This window comes from Pelecanus crispus, chromosome 8 (genome assembly GCF_030463565.1).
Source record: "Pelecanus crispus isolate bPelCri1 chromosome 8, bPelCri1.pri, whole genome shotgun sequence".
NCBI classification, from domain to species: domain Eukaryota; kingdom Metazoa; phylum Chordata; class Aves; order Pelecaniformes; family Pelecanidae; genus Pelecanus; species Pelecanus crispus.
Window position 1 is genome coordinate 20,181,078 of NC_134650.1, and position 27,815 is coordinate 20,208,892.

A 27,815-nucleotide genomic window follows, 5' to 3' on the forward strand; every position below is an offset into this window, starting at 1 on the left:
AGAGCTACCATGCACCATGATGTCAGGGTGCCTGTCAGAGAACCCAGTAACCCCCAAAAAGAAGCAAGCCTTGTGCATTACCTCGTGCCAATGTTCACTTCACCCTCTGCCTGCAAGACAGTCTGAAAAACCCTTAGCCATTTCTAGTAAGTTGAAATGCATTCTATATAGCAGGCATGACAAAAAGCTTTCTTGAGTCTTGATGCAACCAGAAGTTTTAACCCATTAAGGGCACATTAGAGTTCAGCATCAGATTTACAGGACACTTGTGAGCCAATACAACAGACTGCCTTAGTGTTGGGAGACGGATGTCCCCAGTGGGTTGTGCTAACGTTCAATGTATTATTATCAAATGCTCCAAATGCACCAGTACTAAGGTTTCAGTCAAGGACTCCACTTACTAATTACTCCTGTAAAATACCCGCTTCCATTAAAGACTATGGATTCAAATTCATATAATCAAGGAAACCTTACGCAGTCCTAAAGCAAAAAGAAAACCTTACTGAGGACAAAACAAAGCAAAGTGTACCTTACTTCACTTAAATCATATGTTTATTTTTGTCAAGACTGAAAAAAAAAAAACCTGAAGGCTGCACTGCTCAAATCCAAATTAAGCCCAAGACTTCAGCAGCATTTTCATTGCAATCAATGAAGTGCATTTCCTAGGTTGTAAGAGCAGTGCTTCTGCAAATAGATTAAAGCACGTTTGGCTGGTAAGCCTCCCCAAACCATCTGAATTTGCAAGCCACACATTATAAGCTAGCACTCTAGGTAAGTGCCTTCTCATTCTTTTGAAGAGAATGAATGGCTCCAATTTCATTACATTTCTTCTGCAGTCTAAGCTGAGAATGCCATGTAAATGGGTCACGTTGCTGCAAAATGCAGCAATTTATTTCTCCAATCAAAGTAAAAAGAAACAAACAGTAGGATCTTACTTCTATTAATTTTTGAAGGAACAGGTTTACAGCAGTTAATGTATCATGAAGGTTAAAAAAATCATTTTTCATAAAATACAAGAGCAACCAATTTCACCATTGAGTAAAAGTAAAAACTGGGATTCTTTTTAAATTAGTCCAAAGTGGCATATAGGAACTTAGTAGTTTGCTGCTGTACTGACACTATGACAAATCAAAGTGTAGGGTTTTGCTTTTTTAAATCCAATGCTTGTGGATCAAGTTCTGGAAATGTTCCAATTCTAAGGCAGGGATCTGTTGTGTTTTCCACCATGAGTTTGCTCCTTGGGTTGGATGCTGGAGGGGCGAGGCACGTTTTGCCGGACCCAGGTCGACTACCTAGTAGTCATCAAGGTCAAAAAATTCATCGTCTCCTCCTTGGTATTCCATTCCCTGGAAGTCCACTCGGTACCGCAAGATACCTGGTAAAAACAACACGCTTTAGCTTCTTCAAAATTCAAAGAGCATTTTAAGCAGTTTACTGAGCCCTGTCTGCATGTCAACAGTTTGTCAATTAAATTTTCAGAAGCTGACTTAGCACTTTTATTGCAAGATAGACTCAAACTGATAACTGACAGCAGACATGCAGTTAGAGTGAAAATGCCACATCCATGTTACAGCCTGATGTAATTTATTTCCAAAAGGAGGAAATACCTACCTGCCCAGCATAGACCAGCTTTCTTCTGGAAAAGCTGAGCCTATTCTAGGACTGTATATCAAAAAAAAAAAGCCAGTAACAGATCATTTGTCCTAGTATAACTGCTCAGATGAAGGCTTATCAGTTAAATTCAGAAGGCAGCTGGCACTGAAGTAACTTTTACAATGGAGTAAAAGCAGTATTTAGTTGCCATCTTCCTGGACTTTTCCCACCCCAAACACCAACCTGGGTTTCTGAGAAGCCTTTATCCCTGGAAACATTTACTTAGGTAATGGGTATTCAAGGAATATTTCCTTTCAAGTCTACAGGGACTGGAGCACAGTAGCAAGAAGTATCCCACCATGCAAAGAGGCTGGATCTGGCAGGACAGGAAGGACTCCTGGAATTATAAACCCTGAAAACTTAGAAACCTGTTGCTCCTTATGTAGCCAAACAATTCAAGCTTGTTTCCTTCTGATTGCTGTTCTTTGGCCCCTTCTTTACAATACACTCATCTCTATTTTACATCCATCAACCTAAACACAACAACAGTTGTGACAAGTGACAACAGTTGGCTTGTCAGCAAATAAGCAACAGCTTTGTCCTGGAATCACTAGTCTGGGGAGAACAAGGTGCATGGCAGGTGTTCTTGCTCTACTCTGCTAACAATTTTTGTCAGACTGAAGCACATGAGCTATCTACACCTCTGCCAGACTTAGCTTAAACTGGTCAGTGAGTTCAAGAGAAGGACTGAAGGATTTCAGAAGCCTCATTTCTTCATGAAGTTGGGCAAAAAATACTTTTATTTTGAAAAGAAGCAGAAGACTGGGGAGCAAAGTACAGGGAAGTTCCGAGATATGAGTAACAGATACCCAACTGCTTCAGAAACTAGGCTGATGTTTGTCACACACCACTTCTACACAGCAGGCCATGGTCTGCCACAAAACAACTGTGCAGAGACAGAGTGAAGCATTTCACAGCCCTTCTGAAATTCAGCAGCTGGAAAGGAGGACAGTCCACCTGCTAAGCACTCTGAAGGACAAAGGGATCTGAGGAAGACAGTCTGAAAGTGACAACCCATTAATATGGAATGAATTCACCTGGACAGCCCTGCTGAACATGATACCAGTTTAAGAAACTATCATGACCAATAGAAGATCAACCTGTTTAGTTTTCCACTTGTGTTGGCACCAGATTATCAAATCAGCCATTAGAAAAAAAACGCCATACATGCTTCTCTTGCAGTTTACCTCCAATTCCTCCAAATCCTTTCACAAATTGGGATCCTTCCTGTGATTTGTCTGTAACAATTTCCAACGTTGCTCCAAATTTCTTGTAGTTATTTGCAAACCACTCCAGAAGGGGCATACTTTCTATCAGTTCATGTTCCTGGCCAGTCTATGTAGACATTTGAGGGGGAAAAATAAAATAATAATTAAAAAAATGTGTTATGGTCACTGCAGGTTAGGTATTGAGAAAATTCATACCAAAAGTTGTCTTTGGCTTAAACATCACCACTGTCTCTTCAGTCCTAAGACAGAGACACCAGCCTTCATGCTCTGCAGGCTGGAGCAGCCTGACACACTTGTCATGCTCCAGGTGGTAGGCATTCCTGACACATCTGTATCAGTCAAGTGCTGGCACAAGCAGAAGGCTCCTGGTGCTAAGAAATTAAATATTGACAGGCCTCATTTTGGGCCTCCATACTACAGAAGTTAGTGCAGAAGCAGGAGAGAAAATGCCTTGTTTATTCTTCTGCTCAACTGTCACCTCATGCTATACTCTTAGTTTTCATTTGTTTCTTTAGATTTGCTTTATACAAACAGTCCATCACCACTCATTTAACCAGGCACTGTTTACTCTAGGAAATACTGATCTAGGCAAATACAGAGGCAAAAAGTATAGTTTTTAAGTAGAAGGTCAAGTGATTATTGGCATAGAAACACCACATCATTGCAGATAACATTGTAAACCTTCCATGCACAGAAGGGATTAGCAATTACCCCACCAGGAGGGAAAGCAGCTGGAAATTGCTACCCTGGCAGTACTAATACAAGACAGGGATGACCACCCTTTTTGCAAGGGACAGACTTGTTTGCCCAGCTTACTCTGCAAAGTAATATAGCCCCGTCAGGGTTTTTTGACCTGTACAGGCAAGAAACTCACAGAAAGTGAATGACAGATCCACATTTCAAATATATCTAGAACCAAACATTCCCTTGCACTTAAACCCACGTCATAGTTTCTAGCTTCACAGTTGTTTCGTACTAACTAAATCAGTGCACAATAAGCAGGGAGTAATGGCTTGGGACCATAGCCTGCATGTTGTATGGTGGCTACCAAACTCTTCCAGGAAATGGTTTGATGGTGGTCAAAGACCCCATACTGCCTGTCACTTCAACTCACTTACACAACTTTGCAATTGGCAGCAGGGAGTACTGAAGAAAAGCAAATCTAGAATCCAGGGGTGACACTGAAGGTGAACAGGAAGAGCCACAGGCTACCGTCTTGAAGTCTCATCTGAGTGCCAGAAATATGGCACTCACACATTTGCAACAAACTAAGCTTAGACACTCAGAATGCTGCACCAGTATACTGTGAATAAATCTACAAGCCCCAAAGCTGAAATACCTCTTTATCTGTGAAGTGGGATTTATCCTTCTCTTGCTCTGGTGTCAAATACAGGATCTTCTCCTCTGAGAAGGGAGAGAAAAAAAATATTAGGTTGGATAAGACTACCAGATGCAGGTTAAAGACAGCAAGAGACTGACAGCAGCCAGCAATTACAACACAGAGGGTTTGCTCATTGACATGACCTTTCCTTCTAGCTGAAGCTCTATGGGAAACCAAAGAGTGCACACCAGTAGAGAATAACTGTAGTGCCAAAACCAAAAAAGGCAGAGGTCCTGCTGTAGGCATATGGTTTGTCTATAGTCAGTAAGAATTGTGTTTCTGGCCATAAGGGTCAAGTCAGTCTCCCCTCTGTAATGCACTGGTATCACATTTGTGCTTACACAACTGAAAGGCAGGTCTCATGCTAGCTCTGTGACAAGCTGCCACCCCAGCACTGCAATTCTTTCTCCACAGTTTGCTAGTTTCAGACTTTTCCCCCAGAAGAGCTGGGAAGCTGCAAGTTAGTGACCTGCCTACACAACATCTCAAGTCCTTAAAGTTAAGATCTACTTAGGGAGTTCCTCCAGTGTAATCTATCCAAGTGAGACCGCTTAGGTGTTAAACCTTCATAGACCTTTCAGTCTCGCAGAAGCGCCACCTACCCTCCGTGCCTTGGCAGTGCAGAACATATCTCATTATATCCAGATTTTCATAGACTATCAGTATCTCTACTGCTCCCATTTCCAAAGCTTTTAGTGTATCTTCAACGCCAAAACAGTACTTCCCCGTGTCCTGACTGATTTCATCGAAGTATCGTCCTGCAGCCAAGTGTACAAAGAAAGAGATTGTCATGAAACACTGACCATGCCACATGGATTTTTAACAAGCCTGGTTTGAATGCAATAAGAAACTGGAAAAAGGAGACTGCAATGCTGCTGAAGGAAGCAAGGGATACGATAACATGTCAAAGCATGTAATTTGGAACATTCATTAGCAGAAACTCCAAACACTGTCCCATCAGGAATCTCGCTCCACTGAAAGGCTTACCTTCGCTATGAAACAATTGGACTAACCCACCAGCAGGCACTTCACTCTTTTCAGCGTAAGGTAACTACTGTTACTATTGCCCTCCTGTGCTTTCAATGCGCTTTCAAATTAGCAACATCTGTCTGCTGACAGTCAAAGAGAGGATCATTTCTACTGCCATCTTAAAACAAAATAAATCTTAACTCTCATCTTGCTGAAGATGCAGACAATCTGAGAAGATATTTTTTCCCTTCACACCCACATGTCACCAGAAGGCCTGAATCTAAGGTGATCTCTGATGAGAAGATAAGCAGAGATCTGAGAAGTTTGGTGGGGAAAAAAAAACAACAAAAAACCCACTCTTTAAAGTCTCATTAAGTCCTGCAGCATTTGAGAAGGTGTCCAGGTAACAGAAAGAATCACTACAAGTCATGCTCTTTTCAACTCAGAAAGCATTGCAGGGCTGAGGCAGCACACAAAGGCATTACCAGGAGGTCTCAAGCAAGATCAGCACATTCAATCAAGAATATCTAGCTCAGGAGAAGGCTGAGCATGTAGTCACATACCTATTAGTTTCTTCTCTTGAATGAATTTCACATTGGAGAGGACCTCAGTTGACAACTCAATTGCTTGATTAAATCCATTTTCTCCTCCATATGAAATGTCAACTAGTTTGAGCACTTTGGATTGCAACCGCTAAACAAGAAAAAGAGGAGACATGAAAAAGAGTCTATTACACAGCATTGCCATAAGACTACTTCATAATGCCACAAGAATAAGTACCTCCTCGCAAGAGTCACAGCATTAATGTATTTTGCTTCACTTGCAAGCAGAGGTTCTGAGTCGGAGAGACCTCTGAATGCTTAATATTGAAGCACAATTTTCAGGCAACAGGGCCACAGAGATTAGGTTTAGTGGAGTTTAATTCCAATAAAGCTTCTACTTTGGATTTTGGAACACAAAGAACATGAACACCGGTTCCAAACTGGGGAGGACAGATTTCTTATTAGCACTGTTACTAAGAAAAGAAGATCTTACCTCCTTGCAGGAGGTATTAGGAAAGGGAGACCCCTCTAGGATATATAGATTTTTAGTTTTGATCAAATCACTTAAGACACCAAAGTTACATTCCTCCTGAGATGCATTTTATACCAGAGCTACTACTATCACCATGTTACTACTGACAGCTTAAATACTTAGGGTTTGCTCAGAAAAAGCCACCTACCTGATCAAACATGTCAGATTGACTTAATTCAGTTTTGAAGTCAGCTGATCCAGCTAAAACGAGACCAGCTACGTTCACCTTGTCGCCAGAAATGAACAGTTGCACAGCCGTCTCTGCTACCTTCCTTACATAGTTGTGTCGTTTTTCCATTCTCAAACGAGCAAAACGCAAGGCAGACTGACCTCCTCTACCTTTACGAGAGAACAGATGCGAGAGAGCAATTTTGAAGTCATTTCATTTCAGGAAGGTTATTAGTACATGGTCCCAACTGGGCCCTGAATAACTGAAGCCAAGGGCAGATGCAGCCTTCAGAATTAGTTTGCCACAAGCAGAGCCAGGGGTGCTCATTGAAACAGCAAGTGAATAAAGAGAGTTCATTCACAGCAAGAGATTTTTCTCCATATATCCCACAGAGGAAAATATGTTGAGGGGTTTTTTCCCTTTTTGTATGGACTCGCAACTCTATACAAATTTTGAACATCTGTGCACATTTTCTATGTCCTGTACCTTCATTAAAAGCCATTTCCTTTGTTACACTGCCTCACATACCTTTCTTGCTGATGCAATGCATGCCAGCAGTCTCTGCTGCAGAAGCTTACTCGGGGAGACATTTCTATTTCATTTTGTCCCATCCTAATCTACAGAGAAGGATGGTAAACCAGGAGTAGCTAACAGATGATTTCCTCAATTCATCAGTGGCTCACTACAATACAGCATCATATAGTGGAACTAGAATTTTCCTTGCTCCATTAGGCTTCTGTGCTTCCTACAAGGAACAGTTTCTTGCTTTTCACTGTGGTTTGCATGCAACACCATCAGATGCAAACTTTAAAGACACTACCAAGTTGTATTACTACTTGTGCTAGTGATATTTAGTTAAGACTGTCCCAAAACCAAGTGAAGGGACAAATGCACCAAGAAATAAAAAGGACCACTTTAAGATCAACTGCATATTACAGTGATTAATTGATTTTGACAGAAGGCTCAGACTAGAAGCTTTGCTGTCAGATTTCAGGGGAGCAAAGAACTGAGTAGAGCTAAACATCTACAGGCCAAGTTCCCTGCTTCTACCCTCACATCCCACCCCATGATATGCTGCTGCAAACAGTCTAGAGACAGACTAGCACATTACCATGCTTCTTTGGAAGATCCACAGTGAATTTGTGCAGGACTTCTCTTGTGTTTCCTTGAAGAGTTCCAAAGAGTGCACCACTACCATCTATTACAATAAAGCCAAACTTGCTGTCGTCGGAAAGCAGCGCTGTAAGAGCCTGGAACAGAAAACGATGTCGTCCACAGTAAGCACCAGTTTATTAAGGACCCTGGTTCAGAAAGGCTACCAGAAACAATACACATCAATAAATTTTAGTTCTGTATGTGGTCATTGCTATTTTTTACAAATAAACTAGAGAAATAGCAGCAGATCCAGGAGTTGAGACTATCCCAGACTACTGTCTCAAACAATGCTATCATGAGCAGGAAGAAAACTAATGTTTAAGCTTGATAACTATTTTCACAGCATTACCAGTTCGTCACATAACATCACAGGCAGGTGTAATAGCAAAACCCTAAAGACTGACTCTGGAAAGTGTTAAGTGAAACAGATCACACCTCTACAAGGCTGCACTACCTCTCCGTTTGGCAAAACTGGAAGAGTTATTTTCCTAGAATTCCAGCCAGGAAAGCAGAACTTGCTTAGTTCACTGATTGGGCTATTCGTCAGTTCAGTTTAGTTTTTATACTACAAAGCACCAATATAGACTTTCAACTTGCCAACCACCACAAATAGTGGTTTGCTGCATCTGCTGACTTCACAAAGTCCCAAAGGTAGAATGATGAAATCTATAGTGGCTATGACAAATTCAGCCTCACAAAGCAGAATTAAGTAACAACAGCAGTAATTATCCTATACACAACTGGCTATAGAGAAGACAGCCATAACAGTTGCTGGAAAATGAAGTTATCCTTCCATTGTCTTCTCTTTAAAGGCAGCAGCAAAATTCATCCTGTAAGGTCATTTAAGTTGACTAAGAACTAAAGCACTGTTTAGTATCAAGGCTTTGGAGTTACTTTTGTCCAATTTCCTGTCCAGCCCTGGTTCTAGTGGTGTGAGACATCCACAAGTATCCAAAAGCCACACTCTTTTGAGAGAATCTGTCAGCTACCATTCCCTCAAGGGCAGCCTGAGCAGGTAGGCACATTCAGCACACACACACACTTTTGTTCACTTATACATGCCCAATAAATGTAATAGCAATAATCTTCTTTCTGGCTGGCAAAAACACATCAGCAGGATGGAGAACTTGTCAAATTCCAGATTGTTTTAAGTCACCAGTTTAATACTGAAAGAGTGATGGTTTTGGTTTACTTCACAGGACCTTTAACTGACTGCATGCCTGCCAGCTTGATTATTGGGCTGAATGGAAAGAATAAAAACCATCAGTCATCTTTATCCAAAATCCACACAATCAAGTCTACTGCATTCAAACTTAAAAGAAACAGACAGTAAGGTTTAATGGAATCTACTGGCCAAAATAAATATTCTGTATTAATTCCCCAGCAGTGGGATGAATGAGAGGAGGAAGTGGCATATTACATTGCAATCTATTTAACTGGGACAGAGCCAAGCAAATCGTGTGACTGGAATGAATGCTCCAGCCAAGGTATCAAAATAAGTCATTGTAAATCCTACCCTTCAGACATACAGCAGGGTTCATATCCCTCTTGGAAAGTTACTTTGGTTTCACACAGGCAATAAAATATCTAGAGGAAATCGTATCAGATACCCTTGCCAGGCATCAGATGACTACAGCTCTGATGTTCTTGATTCCCTTATTTTAATAAAGTATCCAATGATCAGTGATTCTCCCAGTTTCTCCTTCATTAGTTCTATGTCAGCAATTCCACTGCTTGACCTATCAAGCACAAAAAAGGGACTACTGCTTTTATTCTGTTCCTTCAGCCTCAGCTGAGTTTCCTCTTTGCAGCTTCAGCCTAAAGGTGAGATCACATCCTTTTTCTGCTCCTTGACATGTCCTCACTTTCATAGGAAATCTGTTGATGTACTGAGCCAGATACCCTATCTGTTAAGTTCTAGTTGCATGTTGGGGGGAACCATGGGGTTAAAAGCACAGCTCTACACCCAAATGAGATAGGTAAGTCAGGACTTCAGTGCCAACATCATCCCGTTGCTCAAGATAGTAGACAGTAGGCTTTTACAGCCAGATTTGATTCTGCAGTGCCGACAATACCAAGGAAAATTGATAATCGCATACTCAAAGACACAGGTGAGCAAACAGTCCATGGAAAAAGGTGCCATTAGTAATCACATCATCAGTAGTCGCAGTTACCACAAATTCCTCTCAAGTTATTGCCATTCTCTTGCTGAGCAATGCTACAAACCAGCAAGAGTGCATTTACAACTGCCTCCTGGGAACAGCCCACTGGGCAGCAGCTACATTTTTGTACTAAATCAGCGCCCTGATGCAGCAGCTGCAGCCAAGACCAAGTGCATCCCTTTCCTCATATGGCAGAAGGCAACCCACTGCTGTCCACCCACTACCAACAACCAGGGATAAATATCGCCCTTAGCTTTGCACCTCTGGCTCTCTCCTAAATTCTCTTATTTACCTCTTGCTTTTAGTTTCCTATGGACCTGTGGGCTCAGCAGAACTCAAGAGCTGTACCTGTGCACAGTTTTGTTACTCCTGGTAGGTCAAAGATGTATTGGGATTTCATCCTTGGTGGGGAAACATACACAGGTGAGGTACCTCCCTCTTAACAAGCATACCTTTCCTTCCTGTACTCCTACTACCCTTTGAAATCCAATCATAGATCAGAGCTCCAAAAACCCAAGCAAAACAAGTAGAACTACATCACTGAAGGGCCTGTCAAGCCCATGTCATACGGGTTTGATGACAGGCAACTAAGCCTCAGTCCAAACACTTATCATGGTGAATGCCACAGACATGAAAGGCAGTCATCTACTACAAATATTGAGACCTCTGCAACTGCCAACAGAGCCAAAACAGACTTAGACACAATAAACTGACTTCATGCAGTCAAGACTAGTGTAATCCACATTACTTTAAATATGCCTCAAACCATTTATTTGACTTAAGATAAGCAGATGTTGGATAAAAATAATCCCACTTTACCACAGACAGGTTAGGCACATGCCAGTTCTCCATCAAGGGTCTCAGTTAACACAACTGATATCAAGACTGGCAACACTAGTATTATCTTGGCATTACTTTAAGGCCTGGCTTGGAATAATTTCTATGGGCCTCTAAGGTTAAGAAAAAAAAACCTGCCTCCAGTTGCAGATAAAAGCTTATGTCTGTGGGTTACACAAACTCAGCAGTTACCAGCTGGGCCATAGAGTCAGCTGTAGTAGGAGCTGGACAATATCTCAACTGCTTTCAGCAAATATCACACATTTCTGAATACTAGCCAGTCACAAACCACCCAGTGGCTTCACCAGCAGGATGTCTTAATTAAAGCCTGCTGTTCTACAGACTGTGGACTCAAGCACACCAAGGATTGTTCCAGTGAGTCTAGCAAAGCAGTCTAACTTTGACTACTGCAAGACCAGCAGGCAATAGGAGACTTCTTACCTCTGTGTGGAATTTGTTGTCACACAAATACAACGACGTATTGATTGGTTTGAAAGGTTCAAAGTCAATGTTGACTTTCTTCTCTTTTCCTTCTTCTGTCACAATTGTTCCACAGTAAACAACCAGACCATTTGGAGGTACTATAAAGGACACAATGCAATTTTAGATCACTAAGAAATACTGCAAGCTGTACCCATCAAAAACTAACTACTATGCCTTGAGACTTAAGGCAGAGTTGAAACTGAAGTTCCCAGTTTTTTTACTTTCCATTCCCCCCACCTCATTCCCTCCCAGATCTCTACAATGGAAAACAAACTAATTTAGTGCACCTATACTAAACAGCTTAGAGCAGGAAGCTAAAGGTAACACTGATGGAAAGACTTGCAACAAAGCTTCAAGAACACGTACCTGTCTGTTAAACCCATGAGCATGCAAGCTCACAGAATCCAGAATAAGGCTGAACATCCCCGTGAAGCTTTCCTACTTCTTATACAGTGATTTATAGACTGACCATCTCAATGAAGGCCACTTGCCAGTGTACAGACAGTAGCGATGAACTCTTTTCCGGCATTCATTTTAGATGGCCTGGGTCTATTTCGTCCCAAAATAATGGTAGCTGCATAGTGGCATGCATAAGACAGACAAATTTCTGCTTGATGGAAAACCACTAGTTTAATGCAAATGAATTATTGTGGAATAGCTCTTAAGGCTGGCCAAGTTTAGGAAAGTCAGTACTGCTAAGGACAGAATCGTGAGCCTGCTTATCAAAGACAAGGGCCATCCTACTTATTCTAGTCCCAAGGTCTACCCTTGAAGCAGTCATCCATGGGCAACATACCTGGAATATCAGTGCAAACAGCAGCACAGGCCAACAGATTTGATTAGGAGAAAACTGCATAATGCAGGAACTTAAGGCTGCTTCCAAGCAAGGGAAGTTTGCCAGCATCCATACAAGCTAGAAGTTACCTTTGTTATAGAGTTTCAGTCTTTGCTGTACAGATGTAATGGCTCCCAGTACTGAAAGGCGATTCACTCGAGACTTAATGTTGGAGGCGGTGCCAAACTCATCCGCTAACATTTTTGCCACTCGTGAAATCTGGTCTTTGGGGGGAATGATCAACGATATCATGCTGGTACCATTGCTGAGAAAGGAAAAAAGAGGGGTTGTGAGCAGCCACCAGCCAAAGCGACAAGTGTATTCATACCATATTCCATGCACGCAGCTGTGTCTCCTCCCTCCCCCCACCAAGGATACCTCACTGTTACTGGTGTAATTCCCCTTCTGCTGGACAATAATGGGAGAGAAAAGAAAACAAAACAGGCTCTTCAGAGGATTTGACTCCACAACCAACTGTTCAGGTTAGCCACTACCAAGGAAGTCCTCCAAAAGCTGCTCATTTAACCTGGGATACTATTCTGGAAAAAAGAACGTATGTACAGGCTAAGGGCTGCAAGCTAAAGGCATGTAAGCAGTCCCCAGCAGAGGTTATTTAAAACAATGCAGCCACATACTTTAAGGACATTTTTAAGCCCATTCCATTTGTTCTCAGACAGCTGGAGCACTAGCCAGCCCAAGTGCAGTTTTAACACTTTGTTTTCCTGAGATTAACACAGAAAACTTAACTGGAAGGATACTTTTGTAGCAGTTAGTCTTTTCTACTTTCCCACTAGCACTTTGCTTTATAGAGAAGAAGCTCACCAACTCTGGCAGCTGCTTTAAATAAAGCATGCTTAAGTACAGGACTGCTAGCTCAGAAGCACCGACCCCAGGCATGGATTCAGGAGGTAAGACCCCACAAATCACAGAACTGGCTTAAATGAAAAAAAGTTGATATTCATTTTTTGTACAGCTTTGGGGTGGATCCTGCAGAGGTCTTAATCCCCAAAGCAGCCTCATGGTCCAAATCTATCCAAAGCCAAAACAAAAAATCAGGGGAGTTCCTGTTCGCCTTCCAGCGGGTACCTCCCATTTGCCATTGAAGTATCCCAGATGTCTGAAGCACTGCTTCTGCATTATCTCAAATTTAACCCAGGCCTCATACTTCACATTAGAGTAATGGCATAAAAATCAAATGCCTCATCATGTCCTCTAGCCCTCTCAAGGGCAAACCAGCTAAGCTCTGTGAAAAAAACCTCTACTCAGGATTCTGAATCAGAGCACCAACAAAGTGCTTTTTAGCCATAAAAAAAAAAAAATGGTTTGCTCTTTTGCATTTCTTATGGTAGAACAAGATTAACACAGTACCTGCCTACTGCTGTTTGAGATTGTCATGCACTAGCATCCTGCCTGAAAGTGTTTGGGCTACAGAGACAGCAGGGAAGTGCTTTAAAAAGCATCACTTCATTAGCCTCTTTACAAAAGTTGTACAGCCCTCTTCCAAAGATCTTCAATTCAGGCCAAGTTGAAACGGATGCTGGTAGGTCAAATAAGTCCCTGACCTTAAAGACAACTAATTGGTTTTAATATCCAAGATCCCCACACACACTAATCAAGAAAGTCACAAAGAGACACTTGCACACATTATTCCCAGAAGGAGCTTTGAGCCATGCTGACAGCTATCAGACTTCCAGGTCACACCAGCCCAGAACACTCCCTATACCACTCAATTAAAGCAGTTAGCTAGCCCAGTGAATGGCACAAGCCTTAGGGGAGATATAATGGCCTATCATTCCCAGCAGGCTCCTTTGAGTAAGAGGCTGATCAGAATGAAAGCAACTCTTCCTGACTTTTCTGAAAGTAGCACTCTTGAGGCAAGCTCACACAGTTCATTTCTTCCTCTGAAAGAAGAGATTCTCAGACTTCCCAGAGATTAGAAAGCTCTGCACATCACACTTAAGTCGCTGCATGAACTCAGGGCATCCTGATGTGGCAGGTTGGAGATGGGGCCGTTATGCCCCTTGGGCATTCCAGGGCTCTCCTCCTAGGAGATTTCATGCAATTTTTCCTATATTGAGAACAGAGGGGTAAGAGCAGACAGCAAGCTAGGGGAGCAGGTGGGAATAGCAAGGAAGAAGACTGGGTGTGCCCTCCCAAGACTAATTCTTCAGTAAAAAAAGCACTTGTAAAGCTACCTTCAGTTTTCAAATGCAAGCCACCCCTCATATCCCAGCCCCTGCCCTCATGCTATGTTCCCCTGCCCCAGAAACACTGGCATTAGCAGAGCCACTGGGCAGAGCACAGCTCTGCACACTGTGAGCTGACTGGGTTGTACCAAACCCACATCTTGAAGGGGCCACTGTAACCAGCGATTACATTACACACAGCGTCTTATCTATAAGGCAGTCACATGTGTCAGTCAAATCACTGATCCTTAGGAACACCCTGCACAAAGCACCCTACTCAAGGTAATACAGTGGACTTCACAAGCCCTTGTGATTTATTACTGCAAACAAATAAATGAAAAGGGTCCCTTAGATGATGCACTCTCCTTCATTCAAGACTCAAACTAGTTTGACAGCGCAGTACTGTGCTTGGTCCAGCCCTTCAGCAAATTCCAACCTGGATTTATATCCAAAAGCACCTTCCATTACCAACATCAAGTGCGTTTCTTGGGTTTGAAATGCTTTTGCCACTATTTACTCAGCCAAAGCTATTTCAGGCACTAACAGATTCCTGCAGAATCCAGCAAAATAGCAGGCATGCAGCTTGCCATGGGAGCAGCAGCAGCTGGAGCACCTCACGGCATCCCAGGCAGCTGGAGCCTGGAGCACAAGGAGTCAGCCGGCTTGTCACCCTGTTTCCCCAGGGACCCAGCACCCCAAGGGGGACAGCCCCAGCCAGCACACTGCTGCTGCCGCCTGCTGGGTACAGCTAATCCACCCATAGTTCATTAGGCAGCCAGCTAATTGAAAGTAACAGACAGCACCCCCTGCTCATCTCCCTCTTCCTTAAACAAGCATACAGTCAGGATCTGATCACTAAATTAGATCATGTCCCAGAGAGGCTGAAACCAGCAACACACCAGCTGAGACAGATCTGCACACAAGTGACCAGGATGGCTGCAGAACTCCTTCACGCACCACTAAGACCTTATTATCCTACCACAGAAGAGCAGTTTTCCCCTCTCAAAGCAAGCTTGTACCTGTATGTGGCCTTATGAAGGATAGCAAGGTCTAAAAAAACCCTGTGGTTCCATCTGCTAAATTCACCATGAGACAAAATGTAGCAAAGATTTTCTAAGAAAGCTGCTGTTCAAAAACACTTAGGGAAAAAAATAGGTTATCCTGCATAGTAATACAATTTCCACATTTCCTATCGGTCTTTGCAGCCACTGCGCCTGAACAAGACGACAGGTATTTCTGCAAAATCCCATGTCTCTTCCTCCTCCACAGCTGCTAGATGTGCTGTGCACCAGGTTCTAGAGTACATTTACTCTTGGAACGAGGTAGGGGAAATCATGCTGACTACGACCTCCCGAAAGGGGCCTTTCCAAAGAGCAGACATCTAAAACCAACAGGCTCTGCTGTGCATGAAGCACAGGGGACATTAGCTGCATGGCAGGCTATTGCCAACCATGAATCCCCTAGCGAGCACACTGCCAGACAGAACTTCATTATAGAATTGTTACAGTGAACAATTAAGTAATCAATCTAGATTAAGGGCAGTGCTCACACTGGCAGCTCAGAATCGAACGTGCCATGAGCTGGTTCTTCCCTGGTATCATCCCCAGCGCTCCTGCAGGAAGGATGGACCCGAAGCACTCCAGATTATGTTCTGCTCAGCAGGATCCTGATTTCCAAATGCAGCATTGCTAAGAGGTTTCCCCTCCTGGTTTTAGTGCACCCAAGACAAATTATACTAGATCAGCTGGAAGCTAATGCTTTCAGACTGAACTGAGCCAGGAAGTTTTTAAGCAGCTAGAGACAGTTGCTGTCCCTATTCTGGGCTAAGGAGTGCCTGCACAGCAGCCAAATAGCTGCCATTGTAATGCAAGTACGTGCATCAAGACCCGAAATGCTCCGAGATGTTTGCTTTGTAAGAAACCAGCATCCCAGACCACAGTACAGCACAACATGTGCCACTGCCGCTGCACAAGGGAGTGGAGAGGAGAAAACAATTAAAAGCATTAAGGGTACCTGTCCACACACTACAAAGAAACAAGGGGGCAATTAAGTGCCAGCCTCTGGAAAGGCAGAAACACTTCACTGTCTTGGTACTATGGTTACTACTCATGCTGTGCCAGCCCTGCCAGTAATTGGCAGTTAACTCATGGCCTGGAAGGTACCAGCATTAGGTATCTCTAGGATAGAAGAGGATGATCAGGGCTCCAACTTTGCTCCTAAACCACTGCAGGTGGGCTCCAACCTTGCTCCTACAACCTGTCACAGAAGTGTTTGGGGAGAAGGGGGAAACAAAAACAAGCACATTTTGCTCTTTCAAGACAGCAAGCTCTTTAGAAAAGTTGAGGTCTGTGGATAGGACAGCCTGTTAAAACTTCAATGTTACTACAGTTTGAATTTCAGACAATCATACCACGAAACAAACAGCTTTCCCACAGAGAGGCCCAAGAGCAAATGTTAACAAGTTATCACAGCAAGCGGCAGTGTGTGTGGTGCTGAATCATCGCTAACCTAGCCCCGAAAAGCTGAAGGGAAAAGTTTTGCCAATATTCCTGCAAGCAGGTACTATAGCATCCAAGCAGCTCATTTTCCCTGCAAGATCTTCCTGCACTGCCTAAGAGGTATCATCTGACAGCATCTCACCATGCTTTACAACAGCTGTGGTATTGCAGACCAAGAAGAGAACCATTGGGTTCTTTCCAGAAGCAAGAGCAGGGATTTCACAGAAGACACTTACACAAGCTATATTGCTGTGCCGAGTCCCAAGCCACGTTTGGCACCAGGAGCGGCGCCCACTGTGTACATGTTTTATGGTTCAGTATGAGGAAGCCACCACAACAGAAGGCAAGTGCACAAAGCGAGCAGTGTATCACATCTGAAATAAGCTGCCAAGCATACCCCATGGATCGTTTTCATTACAGCTGGCAGTTGAGCCTCCTGTTCTGGGTGGCCATCTTCATCTACAGGGATTTGGTTTCTACTCTCTTGCCTGTCAGAAGGAACAGCTGAGCAGATCCTTAGACCTTCAGCTTTCAGCTGAAACTAGAAACTCATCTAGTGGTTTTCTGCTACCATCTTAGACAGCATTATGTCAGTAAAATGGCTACCTGCATGGCCACATACCACACAAAAACCAAACCAGCAAACACCAACTATAGCTACCCTAAACTTGGCAGACAAGAGCAATCCCAACCAGAGGTCTGAGGAGGAACAGTCACTCAACCTGTCTCCTGGAATTTGGGATATGCACTGGCAAGGGAGAGCATTAATTTAACAGACATGCTACATAAATAGCAGTTAGGCCTATCCTGTGGTATCAGAGGAGACCTGACAAACAGCAGCTGAGCTGTAGTTGTTCCACAGTGAAACATTTTACACTAATAACACACTGTGTAATGTGGAGATACAGAGGCAAGGAAGGTCAGTCATTCTCTGTGACTCAAAATGAGCTTATTTTTACAGGACACTAGCTTCATGAGTGTCTTGCTTTCCCCAGGAACCAAGGGCAGCATGAGGCCTATATGCAACTGCCACAGACTGGCAGGAGTGTGGAGCAAACAGCTTTCAGATAATCTGATCTTAACCACATACCACAGCTAGGAAGCTTTCTATGAAATAACTGTTGCCACATACTGCTTCAAGCAATGTTACCTTTCCCAAGGTAACATTGGTTGGTCTCCATCCAAGAGGACTGCAGATTACTGGGCAGGCACCTCATGTACCAAGGAGCCCAAGCTGCCTGAACAGCCATCACTACTCAAGTTAGACAATGGCTAGACCAGTTCCATCACTGGCACATCCACAGCCAGCTGCAAGACTGATGCAGTCTACATAATCCAAGGCAGAACTTCAGCAGGCACATACCACAGGTCCAAGAGAAGAGCACTACTTCTGAAAAAATACTCGCATAGCACTGCAGGTACATGATACTTCAGTGAAGGACTAAGTTGAGAGCACAGTCCACACAAGCAGTGATGTAAGTAAAGAATATCTGAGGGTTTTTTGATCCTGTATCTGAGCATAGATGTGGAATGAAGTGCTGTAAGAAGTAAGTGTCCTTTGGGATAGGCAAGTACAAAACTGCTGTTCTGGGTTGTGTTACAAAACATAGGCCATTAGGCACTCCCTATTCATATAAGCCCTGTATGCAACAGCATTTACCTTGCCATAGGGAATTTCTACGCATATGATCTTACAACTTATGAATTATGGCTGTGAAGTACATAAATAGGTCATAGCTGTGCCCTTTAAAGACTTAATATCTTTTAATAAGACAAAGCCTTCACCAAATAGGAAGTGGCTCAAGTCCATTTCAGATGCCAAATCTAGAGAGACGACAGCAGATGCAAAAGCTACATAACTTTTCCTGGAAATCCTGTCAGCCTGCTAGGAAATTGCTGAGACAATCTAAAGAGTCTAGGATCCCTTCAGTGCTTCAGAGGCAATGTCATCTGGAAGCTTACCCAAAGACTGCATTGCCTGTGAGGACATCGGTTAAATGCTTTACAACACACACAGCCAACATGCCTCAATCTAATTGCTGCTTGAGAAGCAACAGCTTTTTGTTATGTGTCCATCAGAAATAGATGAAATCCCACTCCCCATTCAGATGATAGGCTCAAAGCACAGCTCAAGCAGTAGAAAAGTGCTGCACGGATACCTAGACAGAGAACACAACACCAGTTAGCTGACAATGGGACCTACCATTAGCTCCTTTGAAGTTTCATGTAAAGTTGAGCTGAAAGCCGTGCTGTTGGCAGTACTTTTTACAGCATCATTTCAGCAAGAACCTCACAACCCCCACCTCAGAGCGGGCATTTCACCACAGCATACACCAGAACCCTGGATCATCTACTAAAAGGAGACATCAATACAAGCCGTTCCTCAAAGGTTTCCAGGTCATCCAAAGAAGGGTATTGAAGATATGGAAGATACCAGTTCCCAAGCAAAAGTGAGGCAGAGATGACCTCTCTGGATCCAGTGCTACCTCATAAGCACAAGATGGGGGGAGGGTGGATATGAGGGGAGGATTGCAGAGCCAGGAGACCAAGTCATTCTTTCCTCAAGAGTACTTTTCAGCATACGCATTAATCGGAGAAAGCAAGCCCTCCTCCTCAAGTCAAAGAAATACTGCAAATAGCGAATTCCTCTGTCAGTCTCTGAATGCCACCTTTATCCTGGACAAAGGAAAAAATCACTTAGCTGCACAGCATGAGGCCATGCAGCTATTGCCACCATGGCTCACACAATGCCAAGTTCTTGAGCTGTAGCTCTGTCCCAGAGTCCTAGACAGGAATCTTCTATTGCACCTTCCAGCATTACAAGAAGATGATATACAAAAAGCAGTCCGTGTAACCAGAAACAGCTTGAACACAGACATTAAGACCGTGCTGAAAAGGTATTCTGCCCTCTTACCCTAACCCACTGACCTTCTCAAAGAAGAAAAGCCCCCAGATGCCAAGCAAGCCTACTGACTGCAAGCTAGGGAGTGAAGCACCAAGCCAGAACCCGCCCTGGCAAAAAGTGAGCCTGCTCTCCTCAGTGCACCCCCTGCTTCAGCAGCAAGGGAAAGCTTCCCACAGGGAGGCAGCAGATGGCTGCTTCAGCAAAGGAGCAGAAGCAAGACTGGCTACTGTCTCACCAAGGGTCAGGCAAGGTAGTGCTTTCTCCCCTCTCAGCAGTCACTGGCCTGCTGCCAGGATCTGCCTCCTGAGCTCACCATGCATCACTCCCCAGGGACAGAAAGGAGGTGAAAGAAAAATCAGGTCGCAGACCTCTATTTCTCCACATAGCAGAGAATTTGGCCAGGTATCACGTGTCCAAAGGCTGCACAGGTAGCAGGTAACAGTGAGCCCTTGCCCATTGGTCCACCATACACCACCTTGCACAGAGGTCAACGTAAGCAGGTCCATGCGCTGAGCTTCCTCCCATCCCCAACTAGAGCCAGCTCTGACACTGCGGCTACTGCTCAGGCAACTACCAGCGCTCAGATCCCAAATCAGTTCTGCAGCTCCAGGAGCAGATCCTCACTTCATCCCGTATTGCTGAAGAGCATTGAATCAGCATGAGTGGATACTGCACACCCCAGAAGGAAGGTGAATCAATGCCACCCTGAAATCCTTGGATCAAAGGCAACGCATCACAAAGCATAATTGCGTAGGCATGTTTTGAATAGGCCTTATTGGCTGCATCTGACCTCATGCAGAAAGCCCGGATGCCCAATTACTGGTAAGTGGAACAGACATTTCTGCACTTCAGACATTTGTGACTCACTGGGAAGCTCAGTTTTGCCACAGTTTCCCTGCTCTCCCTCCTCCCTCTCCAATTATTAATGCTCCAAGTTTAAAAGACTTGTTGCATTATGCTAATGGGCCAGTTGGGTACAAGATGTACACAGAGGGACTGAAGCAACAAATCCAGATTTGCTTGTTAAGATGTTAATGCCTCAGAGCTACACAGGAATAGGGACCTAACGGCAGGCGGGGGGCAGGGAATATCCAGTTGCCACAAAGCCAAAAAAGTCTGTCCTCTTTTGAGGTGCTCATTCTCATCTTCTACGATGTCATTTGTCTTCAGCAATCAGGGTCTCTCATTCATTAGCTCTATGTGAATGATGATCTGTGTATGAATCACACTGTTCACTAATGATTCACGCAGTTGTAAAAGAGGGTATCAGGCTGCCGAACTACCAAAGGCTATAAAACACTTACTAGAGTGCTTGTCTGACACTTAACCATTCTCCCAGATCAGGTCATTTGCTGCCACTTGCTAGCATGTACTCTCAAAACATCACTTCCTAATTGTTGCTATAATTCAAAAGGAACAGGTAGAACAGGCAGATGAGAAAGCCCAGGAAATGTTTTACAACAATTAGACACAGGCAACCAGCAGGGTGTCAACAACCCTTTGGACATTCGCCCCTGCTCTGGATGGCTTCTCGCCTGGCACAGGGAGAGGGCAGCTTTCTCAGACCACCCACCCTCGACACCACCAAAACACAAGCTCTTAAGAGACACTGCCTTAGTCCTGAGAGGCCTGACCAGCCCTGCTCACATGAAATCCATGTTCAGCTTCTAACCCCAGCACTACGGAGACTGGCAGCCTGAAGAAACTCAAACGGTCAAAGCAGGGAAACAGCATGTAAGCAGCTGCTTACACGCTATGGGATTACCTGCCACAGAGCCCTCAGGTATCACTTCTGCCCTGGACAACTTCTATTCCAGCCTCTCTGCAAACGTCTCTTCCTCCTCCTCACACTACCAGAAGCAAAAGGCAGTATTAATATTACAGCCTTTACCTCTAACAGAAGTGTGACCTCCTTTAGAAACTACCCTTAAGACAAGTGGGCTGAGAAAGCACTACTTCACAGAAGCAATTTGGCTTAGGGAAGAGGTTATGATTTAAGGTCTTACCTAAACACTCCACACTTTAATGACGGATCATAAACCCAAAGAAGAAAACTCATTGTCAGCAAAGATAAATTCCACATGCCACCCCACAGACACTACTCTTCCAGTCCTTGCCCCACACATCTGTTTCACTTTCCCCAGAAAGACAGCCTTTACCCCAAGGGTGGCCCAGCCCAGCCTCGATTCCAGCAGAAGCAAAAGACTAGCAAAGGTAGGTCCACTGGAGACATCAGTTTGCTGTGGAGAAATCCTCAAGGCTATCCCATGACTGGCACTAGCATGACATATCAGCACTGCAACCTAATTAACACAGCACAAGTTGGAAAGCCAAGAAGTACCCTGCTGCAGCACTGCCTTTCACAGAGCAGCACTGCCTTTCACAGATCGACCAGCTCACCCAGGCCCAGTTCAAGGTCTCCACCATATTCCACATCCTAAGGTGAAAGCTTCAGCTCTGCAGAAACAGATCCTGTATCAACAGTTAAACTGTTTCCCAGAGCCCAGACCCGAGGCACAGCCACAATGACAAACAGATCTCGATAACGAAGGCAGGGAAAGACATCTACTGCCAGCCTGGGAGCAGGGGAGGGAGCCTCTGAACTGACACATCTCTGGCAGCATGGCCAGAAACCAGTCACAGCGATGAAAGACCACACCAAATCCTCCTCCTGATGTATGGCATCACTTAAAAGACAAGATAGTTATACTGCTACTTGCCTAGACATGGTGGTATTGTAACAATCATATAAGATACAGTACACCAGTATGTATGGTGTACTGTATCTTATATGCATATATGATGCAGTAGAGGAATTCACACTGGAGTTAAGAATCAACTATTCTAGCACATTCAACTATTTAACAGTTATTCCAGCACAGTTGCAACTTCAGTGCAACAAAGCTGTACAGCGCCTGTTATCAGCAGAACAAGCCATCTACAGTCAAGTGCTGCAGATGCTCCCAGGAGTGACTGAGTATTGCACTGACTAATTCAGGAGAGAAATACAGCTTACCAATGCAACACAGTATAACCCCAGCACCACCAGTTTCCCAGCACTTTGTTCAAAAGAAATCAGGAACAAGGCAAACCCGTACAGGACATCTACTCGAAACTAACCCCAGTTATTCCCTAAATGCATCCCAGCAGCTAGCGCTGCTGCAGCATTCACAGCCCTCAGGTCTCACCCTTGCCAACTTGCCTGGTCACAAAAATGGCATCATCCCAGGACACGGTGCAGAGATGCACAGCCTACCACCCACCTTCTCCCAAGCAGCCTCCCATCCCTGTTGCACAAGGCTGGGAAACAACAGCAGCTTGAGGCTAATTCCAAAGCTGGGCCCTTCCATCAGGACCAGCAAGGCTCCAGATGGACTGCAGGAGAACCCAGCTGCCAATGATGCTTTCTGCAACACCAGCTGGACAAGTCATTTACATCTAAGCAACAGGTCAGCTTTTCCACCCTCAAACAGAATCAGTATATGTTTCACTTTGCAGGAATTCCCATACATTTTCAGGCCTCTGTCCTTCCTGGTGACTTTTTATCTGTCTCAGGTTTGGTTTCTCCCATATAGCAGATGAAGTCTCAACTGGGCAGAATCCAAACCCTAGCAGGAAACTGCATCGCTTTGCTTTCCGATGGCTCTGGAGACACCAAAACTTCCCCTTCTCTTGACATTTCTCCATTCTCCTGCCTTGATACATTTCTTCCACTTACAACCAGAATAAGTTACTTGTTCAGACTTAGTTTCTGCATTTGCTCAGAAGCCTCCATATGCCCCCCACCTTCCAAAACACTTAATTTGGAAGAGTGTTCCTCGACACACTCTGTCAACCTTAGCTGTGCTTGCAGACAGAGCCTTCAAAGACACTTCTCCTTTCCCTCTTTCAGTAAAATAACTCATAAGGGCTACTGCTCTGAACAGAAGTCTAGCCCTGCCTTTAAATTCAAGGCAGGAGAGATGTCTCAAGGGAGCAGGTTCTTGAAGGTTTTACCATTATTATGCAGGTCCACGCCCTGCATTAGCACCTGCTGCACTCTTACTCAGGGTCAGAAAGTCCATCTGCCCAGCGGAGGTGTTAGTAAAACTGATTCTGAGCAGCGCTGTGTGCAGGAAGAAAGCCCTCATTTCTAAGACTTTGAGAAGTTATCCAAATGTGATTCAGATGTGACATCTCAGGCCTAAGCCTGCAAGGAGACTGCTAGTTGTTGCTGATACTTGATTTTGCCAAGCATTTACAGCTTAGATTAGCAGAAAAAACTGACCATAGCTCTGCTAACTATTCAGAACTGCAAAGACCAAAGGAACAAAGAGTGATTGTCCGTTTAACACGGACACTGGCAAACTGCATGAAGCAACAGCAGAAAAGCCCCGAGAGGATAAGGGAAAAACATAGTGGCTAATACCGCTTCAACTTGAGCTGCTGCAACATCCACATGCAAAGACATGGCTGCAACTTCTGGGGGGCAGTCTTTCACCAAGACTCCGTTTTACAAAAACTAACTGTGGACTGAAAGCAGAATCCCTTTGTAAGGGAGAAGCAGAGATGCTTGATTAAAGTCTGAGCACTCCAAGCTACTGGGGATGAATGACAAGGCTAGACTTCTCACAAGGGCGTAACTTGCTCATCACCAGCCTTTTACCCTCATCATCGTCTGGCTAGAAAGGTCAATTACCTGTAGCGCAGAACTCAGGTCTCATTTGCTCTCACTCATACATACTCTGCAGCTACCAGCTACTCCCCCTTCCCTTCTCACCAAATCAGAAAGATCAACTCATTAACTTTTTACAGTATCAGACAGTTTGCAGCTCAACTTTGGAAGAGCTAGGACAAGATAACAGACACTTCTGTTTCCTAAAACAAGATACAGACAAAAGCTCCTTCGACTCCCTGCCAGCCAAGATAAGGTTTTGGGGTGGGTTTGGGGGTTTTAAAAATTATTTTTCATTGTTCTGATTTGCCAGATTCTTGCCATCCAGAGATCAGTGAGAAAGCCAGCTTTCCTAAGCAGGGCTGGAAAAATAACAAAGGACATTCTTGCTAGGATGTTACCTTAAAGTTTGAGAAGCAGTCTTACCCTCGCTGGCTGCTAGCTGATCAGCTTCTGGTAAAGCTGAAGCTCTAATCTTCTCCCTTGGTTTTCTGACCAAATACCGCTGCTTACTTCATCTACCCGAGACACGATAAAAGCATTTCCTTGCTCTTCTGCTCACTTAACCTTTTGATAACATTCTGCAGATTTCATTGAAATTTTACCAAAACAGCTGGATAACAACAGAGGTGCCCCAACCACCACATGCGAATTGAACATCTAGCTCCAGCTTCCTCCATTTCCCATCCCTTTGATCCACTGCAAGAACACCCAGCACATGAAACTGGGACACTGCTGCTGGGTCACTATTAGGAGTACATGAGTAATGGAAGGTGGAGACGTCAGGAGTCCCTGGCCCTCCACATCACCCTATATAAAGGCTTTGCCCCCTAACCCACCCCAGAACAGGTCTTCCTACTTCACAGGAAGAGGAAGCGACTCTCCCAAAGGCCGGAAAAGCCTGTTTCACTGCCTCACACCTCTTGTGCCGAGCAGCCTAACGCTTCTGGTGGCAAAAGTGGCAGCATCTCTTCCCCTTACTGGACCCAAACAGACTAGGATAATTTTAGCTAGGACTCTCCGGAAGCACAACATGCATCTACAGATAACCAGCATAACCTTGCTTGTAGAAGGATTGCTAGCATCAGCAGCCTTGGTCAGGTGGCAGTTTAGCAGCTAGCACGCGTATTAATTTGAGGAACAGCAGTATCACAACATCTAGGAGATATGCTGGATCCAGAGGGCTCAGCTAAAGCTCCTACACGCATTTTGTAGCACTTGCAGTATCTTTACCATGAAGCAGAGATGTGCCAGGGATGTCTGATGGGGAAGAGGGAACATATGTGGGCTGTGGCCCCAAGAAGCTGTTACCCCTAATAGCCACCCATTCCAAGCTAGCCCTTCAGCCTCACCTCTCCCAGGAGCTTTCCAATACCAGTTTTAATCTTGTTCTTTGCAACATTCATTTATTCCGAACATGAGAGCTGCTGCTAAAGGTGGACATGCTTATGCTACCACATTTTGAATCAGGGAGAGTCAAAACGCTAACTGTACATTTCCAAAACACACCCCAGCCTTCCTCAGTGCTATTACAGGGACTGACAGCTGTTTTCACAAGCTGCAACGTAGTTCCCCAAGCCCTTTCAGCTTCATGGCAGAAGTCATTTACATGCTCCCATGCTTGCTCCCTGCAAGTACAACGCATGCTGTCAACACCATGCGAAGGCACAGCTGAATGACCAACTTCAGCAGTCAAAGTCCACTCTACTGCAGGGAAGGAAAACCCTGGCTCCACGCTTCCTTTTCCCACACCCGCATCCCTTGCACAGCTACATTGTAAATCAGATCAAAAAAATGTAGGGAGACCTGTGGCTTCGGTTCTCCTCTCCTTTCCCCTCCTGCCTGGGTTAGTTTTCAGCTGAATGATTCCCCTGGCCTACTCTACACACAAGAACAAACACCAGCACTAAAGAAAGAACAAGACAGCGTCTCAGCTTATGCAAGCTGTCCAAAGGCAACTGCCTTTTGGGTGGCCACAGTACGATGCCAACGGTGCCCCAGCTAGGTTAACACTGGTTCAGATGACCCTATGGAAACTGGAGCCACAAGGGTGTCTAACGAGTCACCCCTCATTTTTATTTTACTGCATTGTATATAGACACACATGCTTTCCTTGCTGTTTTACAGCTCCGGTACCTATAGTTCTCACAATTACTCAAGCCCGAGTGGCTTCCCCACCCATGCAACAAGCCTCTGCTGAGTTACCCACAGAAACAGGCACCATATCACCTCTGGCATAGCACAGGCTGCAAGAACATCTAGCAATTTTACTTCCGGTGGGGAAAAAAGAAGTCAAAGTGCAAGGACAATATAAGTGGGATTAAAGACTTCAAATTTAATGCTATCCAAACTTTGGAAGAGCTTGCTTTCTGGGGAATGGAGCTAAGCACTTTCACTGGAAGGTGAAGGGATAAGAAAGATCAAATAAGTGTCAGTAAGAGAAGTAATAAAGTAGACGCTGCCTCGGCCCCTGCCTCCCTGCCCTTACCCTCCTGCCTTCCCCGAGCCAGCTGGTCCCTTGGGAGGAGCCCAAACTTGCACGGGGGCCACAGGAGCCGTCTACTTCCTCCGTGCCAGCTGGCACGGGGCGGCCAGGGGGCACGGCGAGGCCAGACACGACGTGGAGCTCCGCAGCCAGCACGGGCCCCGTGTCCACTCTGCTCCACCCAGCGCAGCTGGGACAGACACCTGTGACACCCCCGCAGAGACGGCCGGAGGGAACTCACACGCTTAGGAGGGCGGGGGGGCAAAACCAGCTGACGAAACGCGACCAGGCCGAGGCCAGCGGGGAGCTTAGCGGCAGGCGCTGCCCTTTTCCCGTGCGGGAAACACGGTTACGCTTCCTTTCTGCGACTAAGCCTTCCCCGGTGTACCCGGGGGGCACACGGCCCTCCCGGCCCTATTCGCCGCGCCCCATACTCGCTCTTCTCTCCAAGCCCAAGCCCCTGAGCGGCCGCAGGGACCCGTCCGCTTCACCACGCGGCGAGACAAAAGGGCACCGGGGCCCGGGAAGGGGCCGCCGGGCCGGGGCTGCGCCTCGCCCTCCCCTCGCCCCCGCGGCGGCAGGCCCGGGGCCGGGCGGGCCGGCCAGCAGCCCCCTCGCTCTGGGTCCCGCTCCGACCAGGACCACCCGCCCCCTTCCCGGGGCGGCCGACCCCGCTGCCCGCCGGCCCGCCCCGCGGCCGCCCTCCCGCCGCGGCCGCCCCCGAGGCGGCGCAGGCCCCGCCGCTCACCCGCGGGCCGCCTCCAGGCTCTTGATGAGCTTCTTGATCTTCCAGATCTCCACGTTGCGGTCGGCAGCGCTGGGATCGTCCGCCATCTTCTCCCTCCTCCTCCTCCTCCTCCTCCTCCTGCTGCGGCGGCGGCTGTGGCGGCCTGCGGCGGGCCGGCGGCACAGACACAGCGGTTAGACCCCGGCCCCGACCCGGCCCCGCCGCCGCCCGCCCGCCGCGCCCTCACCTCAGGCCCGGTCCCCCCCGGCGGCGCGCGGCTGGCGGCGGCGCTGACGTCGGACACCGGCTGCTCGCGCTCCCCCTCTCCGCGCTGCATGTGTTGCAATCGGCTCACATGGGGCCTGTGACATCACTTCCGGGGGACCGGGGCGGGGAGCGGGTGTCCGCCCCGC

General features: G+C 45.6%; 1 protein-coding gene across 2 annotated transcripts; it reads right to left on the reverse strand.

Annotated features, from left to right (window-relative positions):
• Positions 1-576: 576 nt before the first annotated feature.
• On the reverse strand, positions 577-27,509 carry ETF1 (eukaryotic translation termination factor 1). 2 transcript variants are annotated; one of them, XR_012831258.1, is made up of 11 exons: positions 27,424-27,509; positions 12,037-12,212; positions 11,071-11,210; positions 7,587-7,725; positions 6,455-6,645; positions 5,796-5,925; positions 4,866-5,021; positions 4,222-4,286; positions 2,841-2,988; positions 1,837-1,990; positions 1,344-1,375 (listed from the first exon to the last, which is right to left on the reverse strand). XR_012831258.1 is itself a non-coding variant. In XM_075715590.1 (10 exons), exons 1-10 carry the CDS (start codon positions 27,507-27,509, stop codon positions 1,293-1,295), a joined length of 1,314 nt encoding a protein of 437 aa, XP_075571705.1. In that variant the 3' UTR covers positions 577-1,292. The 2 variants fall into 2 exon arrangements, 1 of the variants encoding a protein (XP_075571705.1); XM_075715590.1 differs by lacking the exon at positions 1,837-1,990 and having other exon boundaries at positions 577-1,375.
• Between the last annotated feature and the right edge of the window lie 306 nt (positions 27,510-27,815).

Coding starts and splice junctions, on each gene's coding strand:
- ETF1 (XM_075715590.1), bottom strand. CDS start 27,509: ATGGCGGACGATCCCAGCGCTGCCGACCGCAACGTGGAGATCTGGAAG. Junction 6,646..7,586: donor GGATCTTCCAAAGAAGCATG/GTAATGTGCTAG, acceptor TCTCTCGTAAAG/GTAGAGGAGGTCAGTCTGCC. Junction 1,376..2,840: donor AGGATTTGGAGGAATTGGAG/GTAAACTGCAAG, acceptor TGTTTTTACCAG/GTATCTTGCGGTACCGAGTG.